General features: G+C 41.1%; 1 protein-coding gene across 1 annotated transcript in view; it reads right to left on the minus strand.

Annotated features, from left to right (window-relative positions):
* Tdrd5 (tudor domain containing 5) overlaps window positions 1-12,900 on the minus strand; it is a 44,509-nt gene that overhangs the window by 2,465 nt on the left and 29,144 nt on the right. Inside the window, exons 14-17 of the mRNA XM_051186045.1 lie at window positions 10,405-10,542; window positions 7,309-7,485; window positions 6,777-6,920; window positions 3,138-3,348 (exon numbers count right to left, since the gene is read on the minus strand). Coding sequence (XP_051042002.1) covers window positions 3,138-3,348; window positions 6,777-6,920; window positions 7,309-7,485; window positions 10,405-10,542 — 670 coding nt within the window. The remainder of the gene's footprint in view (window positions 1-3,137; window positions 3,349-6,776; window positions 6,921-7,308; window positions 7,486-10,404; window positions 10,543-12,900) is intronic.

Below are 12,900 nucleotides of genomic sequence, written 5' to 3' on the forward strand. Positions count from 1 at the left end.
ATGTTTTGGGGCAGAGAACCAACTTGGCTTTATTCTCAAGGTCCTGATTTAGATTTAATGAGGGCATGCTGGGCACACACCTGTAATCTCAGCACTAGGGAGAATCAGGAGGTTAGTAACTCCAGTCCAGCATGGGCCACAAAGCAAGGAAGACTCTGTCTTAAGAAATAGGAACAAACAAAAACGCTGCTTTAAAGAATTCGGTGAGCTTCAATCTGTTCAGCTACATAGTCAGTTTGACACTCTGCACAGACTCCTGTTCTACTGTCTGCAAACACTTGACAGATCAGCACTGCTATGGCCACACATAAATTTCAGTAATTTCAGAGAAAAAAGCAAGTGCAATCCAATCCCTTTTATCTTTGTATGTTAAACACATTAACACATGATATATCCCTGGTACTTGTGATAAGTTTTGTCACAGAAGGTTTGACAGTGTTCTAAAAGTAATATTCTGACCATAAAATTATAAGTAATGCCCCCTAGAGAGAAAAAGATAAATATATGAAAGGAAGGATGCGAGATGACAGAGAGCTGCACTGTTGAGCAGTAATCCACCATTTACTCTCCTTCTACCCTGAACAATCAGGGAACTGCACAAGCGTGGAACAACACTTCTGCCTAGAGCAGGGCTGTGGGTGTGGCTCCTCCGGGAACATACTAGAGGTGTGTGAAACCAACTAGTGTTGAGAAATGTGACTACCACCTCACACCACACCCTTGCATCCCTAAAAAAGACAGAAGGAAGGATCCCAGACTACATAGAATCCAAAGAAGCAGACTCTTGACTTGGAGTCAGGAGAAAATAACAAACAGATCCAGACAGGACACATAATAATTTCAGAAAGAATCACAAGATAAATACATTAAAACTGATGCTGAGAACTCAGCATAGTTAAGAGGAAAGAAAAATGTAAACATGACAGGAAATAAAGACTCCAAACAAAAATGTGGAGGTGAAGAATAGAGCATCTGAGATCAAAGTCCACATTGACAGGAGAGACGCCACCCACAGAGAGCAAAGCTGTGAGTGAGCTAAGTGACCTAGTGCATGAGAGATCCAAGTCTTTAAGAAGGACTCACAGTCTTCCTGGTCCCACATGTTCTCCTCCCCTTCTCCTGACTCCCTCCACTCACTGCTCCCCCACCTTTGCTCCCAATATGCTCAGAAGATCTTGTTCCTTTCCCCTTCTGTGAGGGACTGTGTATGAATCTCTTAGGTTCTTCCTTGTATCCTAGTTTCTCTGGCAGTGTGAGCTGTAGGCTGGTGAGCTGGAGGACGAATAGATGAGAGCAAGAAAAGAGATACCATCATAGAGGGAGCCACTGTAGACTTGAAGAGAAAACTGACCCCAACTAACAATCTGAGCAACAGTGGAAAGGCTACCTTAAGTGCCCTTCCCTGATAATGAGATTGATAACTAACTTATCTACCATCATAGAGCCCTCGTCTAGTAGCTGATGGAAACAGAAGCAGACACCCACAGCTAAACACTGAGCTGAACCCATCCTGGAACCCAGTTGCAGAGAGGGAGGAGTGATGAGCAAAGGGGTTAAGACCAGGCTACAGAAACCCACAGAGACAGCTGACCTGAACAAGGGGGAGCTCATGGACCCCCAGACTGAAAGCTGGGAAACCAGTATTGAACCAACTCAGAACCCCTGAACATGGGTCCCAGCTAGAAGACCTGGGCAGACTAAGGGACCTCTGACAGTGGAACCAGGATGTATCCCTGGTGCACAAAAGGACTTTGGGAGCACATTCCCCATGGAGGGATACTCCCTTAACCTAGAGGCAGGAGGGAGGGCCTAGACCCTACTCCAAATGACTTGACAGATTTTGATGATCCCTCCTGGAAGGCCTCACCCTCCCTGTGGAGTGTGGGGGGAATGGGACAGGAGGGGTGTTGAGGGGCACAGGAGGGAGAGGGAACTGGGATATGTAAAATAAGAAAAAATAATAAAAACAAAGAAAAAAAAGGACTCCTGGGAAACTGGCCTCAGTGTTTAAATGCTTCCGGCTCTGTGGTTTTACAGTTTCACTTAACTCTTGTGTACACTGTTTTTGGACCGTATCACATATAATATGCCCATAAAAGTGAAATAAGTGTATTTGGGGGTACCAGGGACCAAACTCAAGGGTCTTGTGAACGCTATACAAACTACTACTCTTCCACTCTCAATTCTATTTTCTTGACTCTTTACAGCAAAGATTTGTAGAACCCTCATTTTAACTCTGGAATAAAGGGTACTGGAAAAGATAAATATGTAAGCAAATAGAATAAAATGCTTTCTTGTTTTTTAGTTTACTGTAAAAACTGACTATAAAAAGAAAAATAAGAATTGATTATGGGCACATAATATAAAAACTTTTAACACTAATAGACTGCAATGGGGAAAAAGCATACTATTGTAAGATTTTATTAGTATAAGTTTGTTTATATTTAAAGATATAATGGCATATAAGCACAGAAAAGATGGCTAATGTGGGAAACAGACTGATCTGAATTGGTTAAAATAGCCTTTCACATCTCACTAGATTGGCAAAGTTAAAAAAAATTAGAATACCATCTGGAGACTAGGATGTGGAGCAATCGCAATTTCATACCTCATTGGGAAGCATGTGAATAATGCATCCACTTTGGAACATATTTGGTAGTTTAAAAAGCTATGCATGCAGTGAACTTAAGCTTTAGAAAAGTCACTTCCAAATAAATAGCCAGCAGAAAGCTCTACAATATGATAAAGGAAATAAGCCAGATATGAAAACTACATACTACGTAATTCTAGAAATGGCACAATGACAGGCCAGAGGCCAGCAAGCCAGGGTGGGGATAGACAGCCAAGTGGCACAAGGAAACTCTTCAGGCTAATGGAAATATTGTGACTGAACACATTTGCCAAAACTCAAAGAGCCATAACTTGAAACTTTAGATAACTGTTAAAGTCTCTCCAAAAACTGCAAGGAAGAAAGTGGCAGAGTTAAAGAGAACTGAGCTCAAAGCTACTATGAGAACTTGGGAGTAAATGCTAGCCCTGGCCGTCTCTCTAGGTATGTTCCTAAAGAGATAGAGGTTTTAGCAACACGGCAAGCTTTCTACTTGTCAACTGAGCATGTGCAGAGTATGCAAACCTACCAGAGTCAGAGTGGGTTTCTGGAGAGTCACGTCCTGCAGTAGCTGAGCTGGGCACTGTCGAGGACAGCAGATTGTGCTTGGGTTGAGCCTGAATGTTCTCAGGTTCAGACTGGCTCCCTTCTGCCGACTGCTGTGACTTGATAAGAGAGATGTAGTACTCTTCCAGTTTGGGTAGTGTGGAAGAGTCCAAAGGATACTGTAAATCTTCTTGCTGTAAAACAGAAATGGGGCAAGGGCAAGAAAAGTAACTTGTCAGTATAACAACCATGCTCTGTATTTTTCCCTCTTCAGATCATATTTTAAAGACTCTGGAAAAAGCAAGCTCTTCTATATTTTTAATGGATATCAAAATTCAATTTAAGAAATCTTTATTGATATTTCTATGAACAAACTGGTACTGAATACTACCACATAGTGGGATCAGACCCTCCTTCCTGCCATGTGCCCAGTGTTGAAGCGCATACAACATAAGATAACTCAGGACCAGTATCTTCTGTGATGTTAAAAGGCATCAACATGGCTAATGTGAACATAGACAAACCAAAGCACTCCAATTGCTGGTAAAAATGCAAACAGGTACAGCCAGTATGGACAGCTTGGCAGTTTCTCAAAATGTAAAACACAGAGTTACTATATATTTATCAGATTATCCACAAGATACATGAAAACCCTGGCAAAGAGCAAAAGAATAGGACAGACTCTATGAGAGCCAGCCTAGAAATTATGCTAAGTTACCAGGAGGAAAAAGTGATACCACAAATTCCAAAGAAAGATCACGATTAAAAAGGAACAAGAGGCCAATAATTATTAACTGTAACTGAAACCCGGTAACATAATGCGCACCAAATTTAGCAGCTAAGCCTGTGAAGGGAGGTGAGACTTTTTCTGTCAACAAAGAAGCAAGCCTGGGTACTTTCTTGTGAACAGTCTGGACCTTTCCAGAATCTGCTGCACGTATGTTCTAGAGTGAGAGATGGGGTTCTGGGCAGGATGCAGGGTTCTGGGTGGATGGACTCCTGACTGAACTTGCACTGACAGTTTTAGAAAAGAACAACATGTTTATGAATTCACCCCAAGCTTACTACTTTCTAAAACCCTGGGTCAACTCTATATATGCTGCAGTTCCTATTAGGGTAGCTTTTCTTTCAGTAGACACATGTATAAGTCCTCTGTTAATCAAACTAGAAGATAATCTACTAAAGCAGTAAAATAAAGTTGATTAAATTGTATCTAATATGTGTAATACACATACATACACAATATATATACATATATGTATATACATTTTACACCTACAATTTGAGAGTAGTGTTCCCAATGACTTAACTACATCATACTAGGCCCAACATCTTAACACTCCATCTACCAGGAGCACACCCTTGGCACATGATACTTTGAAGGAATAAAACACATGCACCTCACAGCAACAGAGCATTGTTCCTTCTAATGCAACAGCCCTTAAGTTGATGCTGATCCAAGTATCAAACTCCCGCATCTGATTTTCTCACAAGAGTGGGTAACGTTTTCAAAGGTTTACTGAAGTGACTGTACATTCTCCCAACACATTACTGATATTTATTCTCAGTGACTATCCTCCAATGTTAGAAATTACAGTCATGATTATTTATTCTCAGTGACTATCCTCCAATGTTAGAAATTACAGTCATGATTTTTCCTTACAGAGTTTTGTAAATGGCCTCTATAGGAAGTCTAAATCACAGGTCTGAGTTACCTCCTACATCAAAAACACTTCAGAGTTGCCTATCTTTAACACACATGCTTATCTTCAAATTGTTACAATTTCTTAAAAACAAATTAAAATTAAGACTTTCCCCAGCATTTGGTTCCTAGCCCATATTATGTTTATCAACATTGCCATTACTACTATGATTATTACTATTTTATAGAACTAATGTGTGCCAAACACAACCTTATGGAATACCTTCACTACTGTGGTGGCTCGAATAAGGCAGGCCCTAAAGGCGTGTGTGTGTACACACACACACACACACACACACACACACACACATGCTTGATCCCCAGTTGATGAACTGTCAGGGAAGAATTAGGAGGTGTGGCCTCATTGGAGTAGGTGTGGCCTTGATGGATGGGCTGTGTCACTAGGCTTGGGCTCTGAGGTTTCAAAAGCCCATGCCAGGCCTAGTGTGTGTGTATCTCATGCATGGACATGAGGATGTAATTCTCTCTGCTAATGCTCCAGTACCATGCCTACCTGTGTGCTGCCATGACTGACAATGTGCCAATCCTCTGAAACTGTAAGCAAGCCCCCAACTAAATGCTTTCTCTTCTAAGAGCTGCCTTGGTCATAGTGTCTCATAATAGCAATAGGACAGAGATTAAGTAAGGCAGCTACTTAGTATCAACATCTCTATTTCCTCATCTAAAATGGTAGTAGCAGTACTTCTTAAGAAAGATTAAGCAAACTAGCAGGGATGTGTATAATGCGCTTATAGCATCGCCAGTACACAGCAAGCGGTTAAGCGCTGTCAGCAGTGTTAGTTATCTCTACTAGTGAGAGACATCATGGAGATAATAACCACAAATGCTAAACATAGATTCTTGACCACAGAGACAGCTCTGAATTACTGTGCTATTCACAACGCCTTACAGGCCAGCACTAGGGAAATGAACTGTTACTAACTGAAAAACCCCAGGAGATCCAGATATAGTTGGTTTACAAATCCTGGTTCCTTGGTGTGAAGATTTAAGCTAGACTTCCAGTTCTAGTCATGGCACCATCAATTTCACTGCACTGTAAACTCCAGACAACTTAGATTTGAATTATAATTATAGTATTTGAAGTCCTGCGGAACAAGCAGTCAGGTAAACTGTCAGAAAATGAAGTGGATTCCGTAGGCACCACAGCATTTTACTAAGGCACTCTCCAATCAGGAATGGGGTCAATGCAAAGTTGCAGTCTTACAGGCTAATCAGAGAGAGCAGATCCCGGGTCTGACTAGGCATCCAGGCCTTGATAGACAAAGGGAAGAGAGAGCAGTTGAACATTCTGCTCAAGTTCTCTCAAGTTATCTGCCAAGTCCAAAGTTTCCATTCCTAAAGTGAGAGTCCATGATAGCCCACAGAGATCAGCAGCCAGTAGGCTAAAAGACAGAGAATGGAGTCTGAGCTTTGGCAAGGTGAAGAGCAACCTGACCAGGCTCTCAGCGGGGTGCCAAAGGGGACCATAGACCATAGACCAAAGAGGACTATGGGGCAAGGATGAATGTGAGCTCAAACTTTCCCCGTCAGCTTTGTCAACCCACACAGAATAGAGCAGTAGTTCTCAACCTGTGGGTCGAGACCCCTTTGGGTCTCGCAGTGGTTGCCTAAGACCATTGGAAAGCATATATTTACATTATGGTTCATAACTGTAGCAAAATTACAGTTATGAAGTAGCAACAAAAGAAGTCACCACAACATGAGGAACTGTATTAAAGAACACACTGCTCCATCATCTAAGAGGAAAGAAAGCCTTGACTGAAGACTTGCTTTGACCAGGTGGCCTATGGGTATGTCTGTGGGTGACTGTCTTGATTAACTGATCAGAAGGGCATACAACTTCTAAGAAAGAAAGTGATTAATCACATAACTGGTCACAATAATGCTAATTAATTTTACCTTTCGAATTCTGGTAGTGCCAGTATTTTTTTCTTGAGCAATGGTCCCTTCTGGTGTTTTAATCCCTCCTTTCATGTCATTTGCAAGGCTCAAGGGCTGCCATGAGTCATCCCATATATCTTTAGATGTAGAAAAACACCAGTCCTATGGGGGAAATGCAATAATAAATGAAGACACAGTGGCAGAAGACCTCAAAATAAGGTAAGGTGATGGCAAGGAAGTGACATTTTAAATGACAAAGGATGTACTGGCTGATTCTGTCAGTGTGACTTCCTCCCTGAAAGTCTGCACTATATCTACAACACTTGGGTCTCATGAAAATAAATATGACACTGTGAAATTTAATACCACTCTCTTAGCTAGACTTTTCCTAAACACCTTTTACCTGTTTCAAAAAAGAAAGAAATCATGTATTCTTTTGAACTATAGACAAATCCTCCTGAATTTCTGCATGTGCAACTTTCTAGAAGCCTGGTCTACTGGATTTAAATTGTCAATAGTAATTTGCTGTTTATTTTCTCCAAAATCTAACCTTTTGTGGCATTTCTCCAAGTGACTGGTAGTGTTTTTTCCCAAGGCTTGAAGTAAACAGAGAGGCAGGAACCCCTCCCTTTCCCATTTTAGCCTGTAGAGGGAGCCAGTTCTCATCCCAAATATCATCACCGATGGTCACTGACTCCAGGCATGGCATTCCAGTAGGGATCTCATCCTGGAATATATCAGACGACAAAGAAATACTATTATTTATATTTCCCAACATAAACAAATTTTAAATATTAAGTGCATAATATTTTCCTAGCTCCAAGTAAATGCAAGTTTAAATAACAAGACATTTAACGATATGTACATTTTAAAGAGGTGAGGAGAGAAGATGCCCTCTACATTCTGGGTATAGGAAAGCAGACTTCATAACTGATTACTGGGTCCTAACTGATCAGACTTCTGAGTGTACATGGTAAAAACTGAGATGCAACCATATATATATATATATATATATATATATATATATATATATATATGGTCTAGAAGATTTTAAAGAGCAAAACTTCAGAAACAAAGTTCTTTAGGGTGAGAGTAAAAAGGGAATGAAAAGGAGAGCATGGGGTGGAGGAGGTTAGGGTAAGATGCAATTGCGTCTCCAGATATCCTGCCCTACTCCAAGGACTCAGGCAACTACTCATCTTCCACCTGCTGGAGACCAGAGCATCTTCCGGAGGGATTTTTGGAAAATAAAACTGAAAGTTCAATTTAAAGGAAAAAAAAAGAAATAAAGGTTTTTGTGTTAGCCTGCTTTCTATCACCCAGACAAAACTTCTAAGAAAAACAATTCAAAAGGAAGAGAAGTTGATTTCGACCCATGGTTTCAGAGTTTCAGTCCATGGTCAATTGCTTCTATAGATGTGACCCCGAGGAAACAGATGGTCGTGGCAGTGACAGCATGTGACAGGGGGACTAGACAGTAATGGTGGAGGGAAACAGAAAGCAAGAGGCCCTGCCTTCCGAGGGTTCGGGTCTACTATCTCACAATAAAACCACATGTGAGCAACCAAACCTTTAGCACATGGTCTTGAGGGGACATTTCAGATCCAAATTTCCTAAGTCTCATGTCTATTCTGTGCAAAAACATCTAGCTACCTTCAAGGGCCCCCCAAAGCCTTAGCAGTCCTAGTGTTGCTCAAAAGTCTTCCATTAATTTTTCTAAGTTAGGGAGCTGGAGGGGCAGGTGGATCTCTGTGAGTTTCAGGCCAGCTAGAGGTATACAGTGAGATTCTTCTCAAAAACAAAAACCAAACAAAACAATTATACACTTTATGTAGCACAGGATTGAACACTCTGTTCCAAATAAGGAACAGGAGAATAGCAAGAAAGAACTGTACCAAAACAGTAGCAAAACCCAGCAGGGCAAACAGTAAATTCTGCAGCTCCATCTGTAGTATGCAGGGCCAAGCTGGTGGGAATAGGCTTTGATAACCGTATCCCACCCCCTGTCTAGCTGCAACATATGTGGCAACTCTTTGGCTGTTTGGTTGGTGCCTATAACACCAATCAAAGTAATAGAAAAAGTTGCCATGTTGGACTTTCTTTTTTTATGTTGGACTTTCTAAACATTAAAACTTTTGCCATACGAGACACAAAAATGAAAAAGACAAGCTACAAACGAGACTATAGGTGAGAATCACACATATTTAAAAAAAAATCTCCCCAAACAAGAAAAAAAACAAATAATGTAGTACAGGAATAGCAAAGGGTTAAAAGACGTGTTACCAAGCACACACGAGGAAGGGTGTTCAACATCATCAGTCATCAGGGAAACAAAAATTAAAAGCATGCTCGATGTTACTATGCTTATCAGAACAGCTAACACAAAAATCACTGGCAATACCAAGTGTTGGCAAGGACCTGCAACAACCAGAACGCTGCACACTGATGCAGCCTCCCTGGAGAGCAGTTTGCCAAGCACTTCCACACAACCCAACAGTCCTACTCCTGAACATTCTCTCTGTTAAAAGAAATGCAGGTCCACAATAAACTTGTGCATGATAGTTGGTTGCTACGGGTCATGAATGTGAGAGGACTGTGACAAAACAGGCAAGCACAAGCACAAGGGGGTTAGTTCAGATGCTGGAGCTATTCTGCATCCTGACTATTGTGTTCAATATATACACTACACACATTTAAAGCTGACAGGAAAGTACATCCACATAAAGTCAGTGTACTGCAGTTAATTTAAAAAGGAAGAAATATCAGCATAAAATATGTGACAGCATGCAAAAGACTTGCACAAACTCATTCCAGACGATAATCTGAGCATGAGGGGGGAAAGCATGGAATGGGCACAAAGTCCCACCTCTACCCAAGAAGCTAGCCTCAGGTGACAGCTGATGGAAAAGGGAAACTCAGTTTTCTTCAATGAAGTGACAGCACACTCCAGGGCAGGCCCCAGGCTCAGGAGCAGTTGGCCAACACAAGTTGGATTCCATTTTCTTTTAGGAGAAAAAAAGAGCATGAAGTCACCTGGGTAGGGATGCGGGAGAGGATCTAGGGACAGTCAGGGAAGAAGAAGGAATACAATAAAAATATATTTTATGAAAATTTTAAATAACAAACAAAAAATTACTTAAAAGTATATAGGTAAAGTATCCTGGCATACTATTTGGCTCAGCAGAAAATAGCATTTACATTCATAAAAGTACTGAATGGTCAATGGAAGTTTGACATACTGGACTAGGACAGATTGTATGGAGGGGGATGAAGGTTAAGTTTATGGGTGGTGGAGTGAAGGGACAAAAAAGAACTCAACCCTCATCTTTCATGCCAAGAAATCCAAAGATACACCTGGGGAATCAGAAAATATACTATTTGAACATATTCTTCTAATGACCTCTCAACACTGCCATACTTGAGTAGATCTCAGGTAGTAACCTACATATCCAGCCCAGACAGAGCTTTCCTCCACTGTGATTGGGTTATGTTCCATACTGTGGCCTTGACGACTGATAAGGAGACCATTTGTAATTCAGTGTCATGGAGTAATCCTCACAGATGAAAACAGTGGCACCTAAAGGCTGACTGATTTCCAGTTGTTATCATGTATGAATTAATGAATTAAAAAACTGTCTCTCCTCACCTCATTTTCTTCCTTTGCATCCCTGGGCTGCAGACTGGACCACTGTGGATCACCTTCACAGCTCTTGCATGTTTTCAATGAATTGAATTTAGAATCTCCGGATTTAAGGCAACTTAAAGACTTTTCATCATTATCTTCCTAGTGGATATAAAAGAGAAATCATTTCCCTAGGCCTTCCCATTCTGTTCAACTACATCAGGAAACAAGCAAACATCACTGGGCACATGTGATCAAGTGTCTACAGAACAGCCTGGAGTTACAAAGAATCCAAAGGAGTTACAAAGAATTCAACCGTGGGAACACACACACTCTCAGGCCATTGCAGTGTGTTCTTCCCAGTACAACCATCACAGAGATGTCATACAGACTCCAGGAGGGTGGGTGTCTGAGAAGATGCAGTGGAGATGAACTGTTAGGACTGAACAACTATAGGGATAAGCAAGAGGCTGTGTGTGTAGTGGGCGTGCAGTGGGCATGCATGTGGGTGTGCATTGGGCGTGCAGGTGGGTGTATGGTGGGTGTGCATGTGGGCATGCATATGGGTGTGCATGTGAACATGCAGTGTGTGTGCAGTGGGCAGCTTTGCTGTATCAAAACACAAACTAAATCAGCAGAGGTTACACTTCACTTTTGCAAAAAAGATGGTTTCATTTGGTTATTTGAAGATATATTCTAAAAATGTTAAGCTATTAATTAAATTCATTATTCAAGAATGATGAAATATAATTCTTCTAATGCAGTAATGATTAAGAAATATTCAGGCTTGTTATAGACCAAACAAGCCAAATTAATTAAAAACAATTTCAGTAAAGATGGACCAGTGGTTATAGGTACTGGCTGCTCTTGCAAAGGAGCCAAGTTTGACTCCCAACATCCACATGGAGGCTCATAACCATCCATAACTCCAGTTCCAGGGGATCCAATGCACTGTCGCGTATTGCTTACATGTAGGCAAAACAGTCATAAAGTAAATGTTTCATTCTTTACATTTTTTATGTTTACATGTTTATTTTATGTGTATGAATGTTTTGACTGTTCATGCACCACATCTGTGCTGTGCCTTTTGGCTGAGGAGCCAGAAAGAGGGAATTGGCACCTCTGGAACTACAGTTAAAGGCAGTTTTGAGCCACCATGTGTATGCTGGGAACCAAACCCAGGTCCTCTGCAAGAGCAGCAAGTGGCCTTAACCACTGAGCCATTTCTCCAGCCCTGAGCCAAATTAATCTTAAAATTAACTAGAAAGCCATTTTTTTCTGTTTCTTTTGAAATGCTACAGGAGGCAGTCACATTTTTGTGTGTTGTTTCAGACAAAGTCTTCTATGTTGGCTGGTCTCAAATTTGGATTCTCCTTGCTTCAGACTCTTGAGTGCAGCACTATAGGTGTGAGCTGTCATGTCTGAATCTTATGTATTTTTCCTGATAAGTTAAAATCACAGTAGGCAGCTGGGTAGTGGTGGTGCATGCCTTTAATACCAGTGATTTCGAGGCCAGCCTGGTCTACCAAGTGAGTTCCAGGACAGTCAGGGTTGTTACACAAAGAAACCCTGTCTCTAAAGAAAAGAAAAAAAATGGCCTTGCCTTTGAACCTTTTTAATAATCAGTAACTACTAAAAAAAATTACCATCTCCAAAACACATAAATATATCCACTAAACAAAGTTATTTTTACATATCATTTCACACAAAGAAAGACCTTGCAAGAGCAAACAAAAGTTTTGACTTAAATTAAAGGTATCAAATATTTTTAGCCCAGTCTGACACAGAATGTCAGATTTGGGGATATGTCTGTCACCTTGTTCAAGAAGCATTACATTCCTGCTATGGGCTTTACTTTCCCTTCACCTCTAATGGGTCAGAGCACCAACTTAAGACTGTTCTGATGATGAAATTACCTATGGAAGGACTTACAACAGTGCCTGTGACTCACTACAAGTTCAAAAACTTTCTATTATTATTTGGGCTGGAATAACACATTAATGAAAAAAGATATTTTAATGCTGTTATTACTATGGTGGAGAGCTGGCCATTTATTTATAGAGTATGAAATACGAACACTCAAAGAATACCGAGTAGTACAGGAGCAGTAAGACAGGCATCAAGGGCTACAAGATGCTGGGGGGGGGGGCACTTGTTACCAATCCTGGCAGCTCAGGCTTGATCCCTGTGACCCACATGGTAGAAAGTGAGAGCCAATTCCCATAGTTTCCCTCTGACCTCCAAATGTGCATCGGACATGCATGTGCCTGCACACATACACACAATAAATAAGTGCAATGAAATATTTTACAAAGAACAGCACTGGCATCAGTGCAGGGAAGCCACAGCCACACAGACAGAGGTAGGGGACTTGGTGCCTGGGACAAACTGTCCAAGAGGGGACAGAACTAATGCAAAGGGTTAAAATGACAAAGAGACAAGGTCACTGTCACTATCATTGTGCAAGACTCCCAGACCTGTTTGGAAAGTGTCATAGCAGTCATCTAAAAATGGGGACAT

Source organism: Phodopus roborovskii, unplaced genomic scaffold (genome assembly GCF_943737965.1).
Source record: "Phodopus roborovskii unplaced genomic scaffold, PHOROB, whole genome shotgun sequence".
NCBI lineage: Eukaryota > Metazoa > Chordata > Mammalia > Rodentia > Cricetidae > Phodopus > Phodopus roborovskii.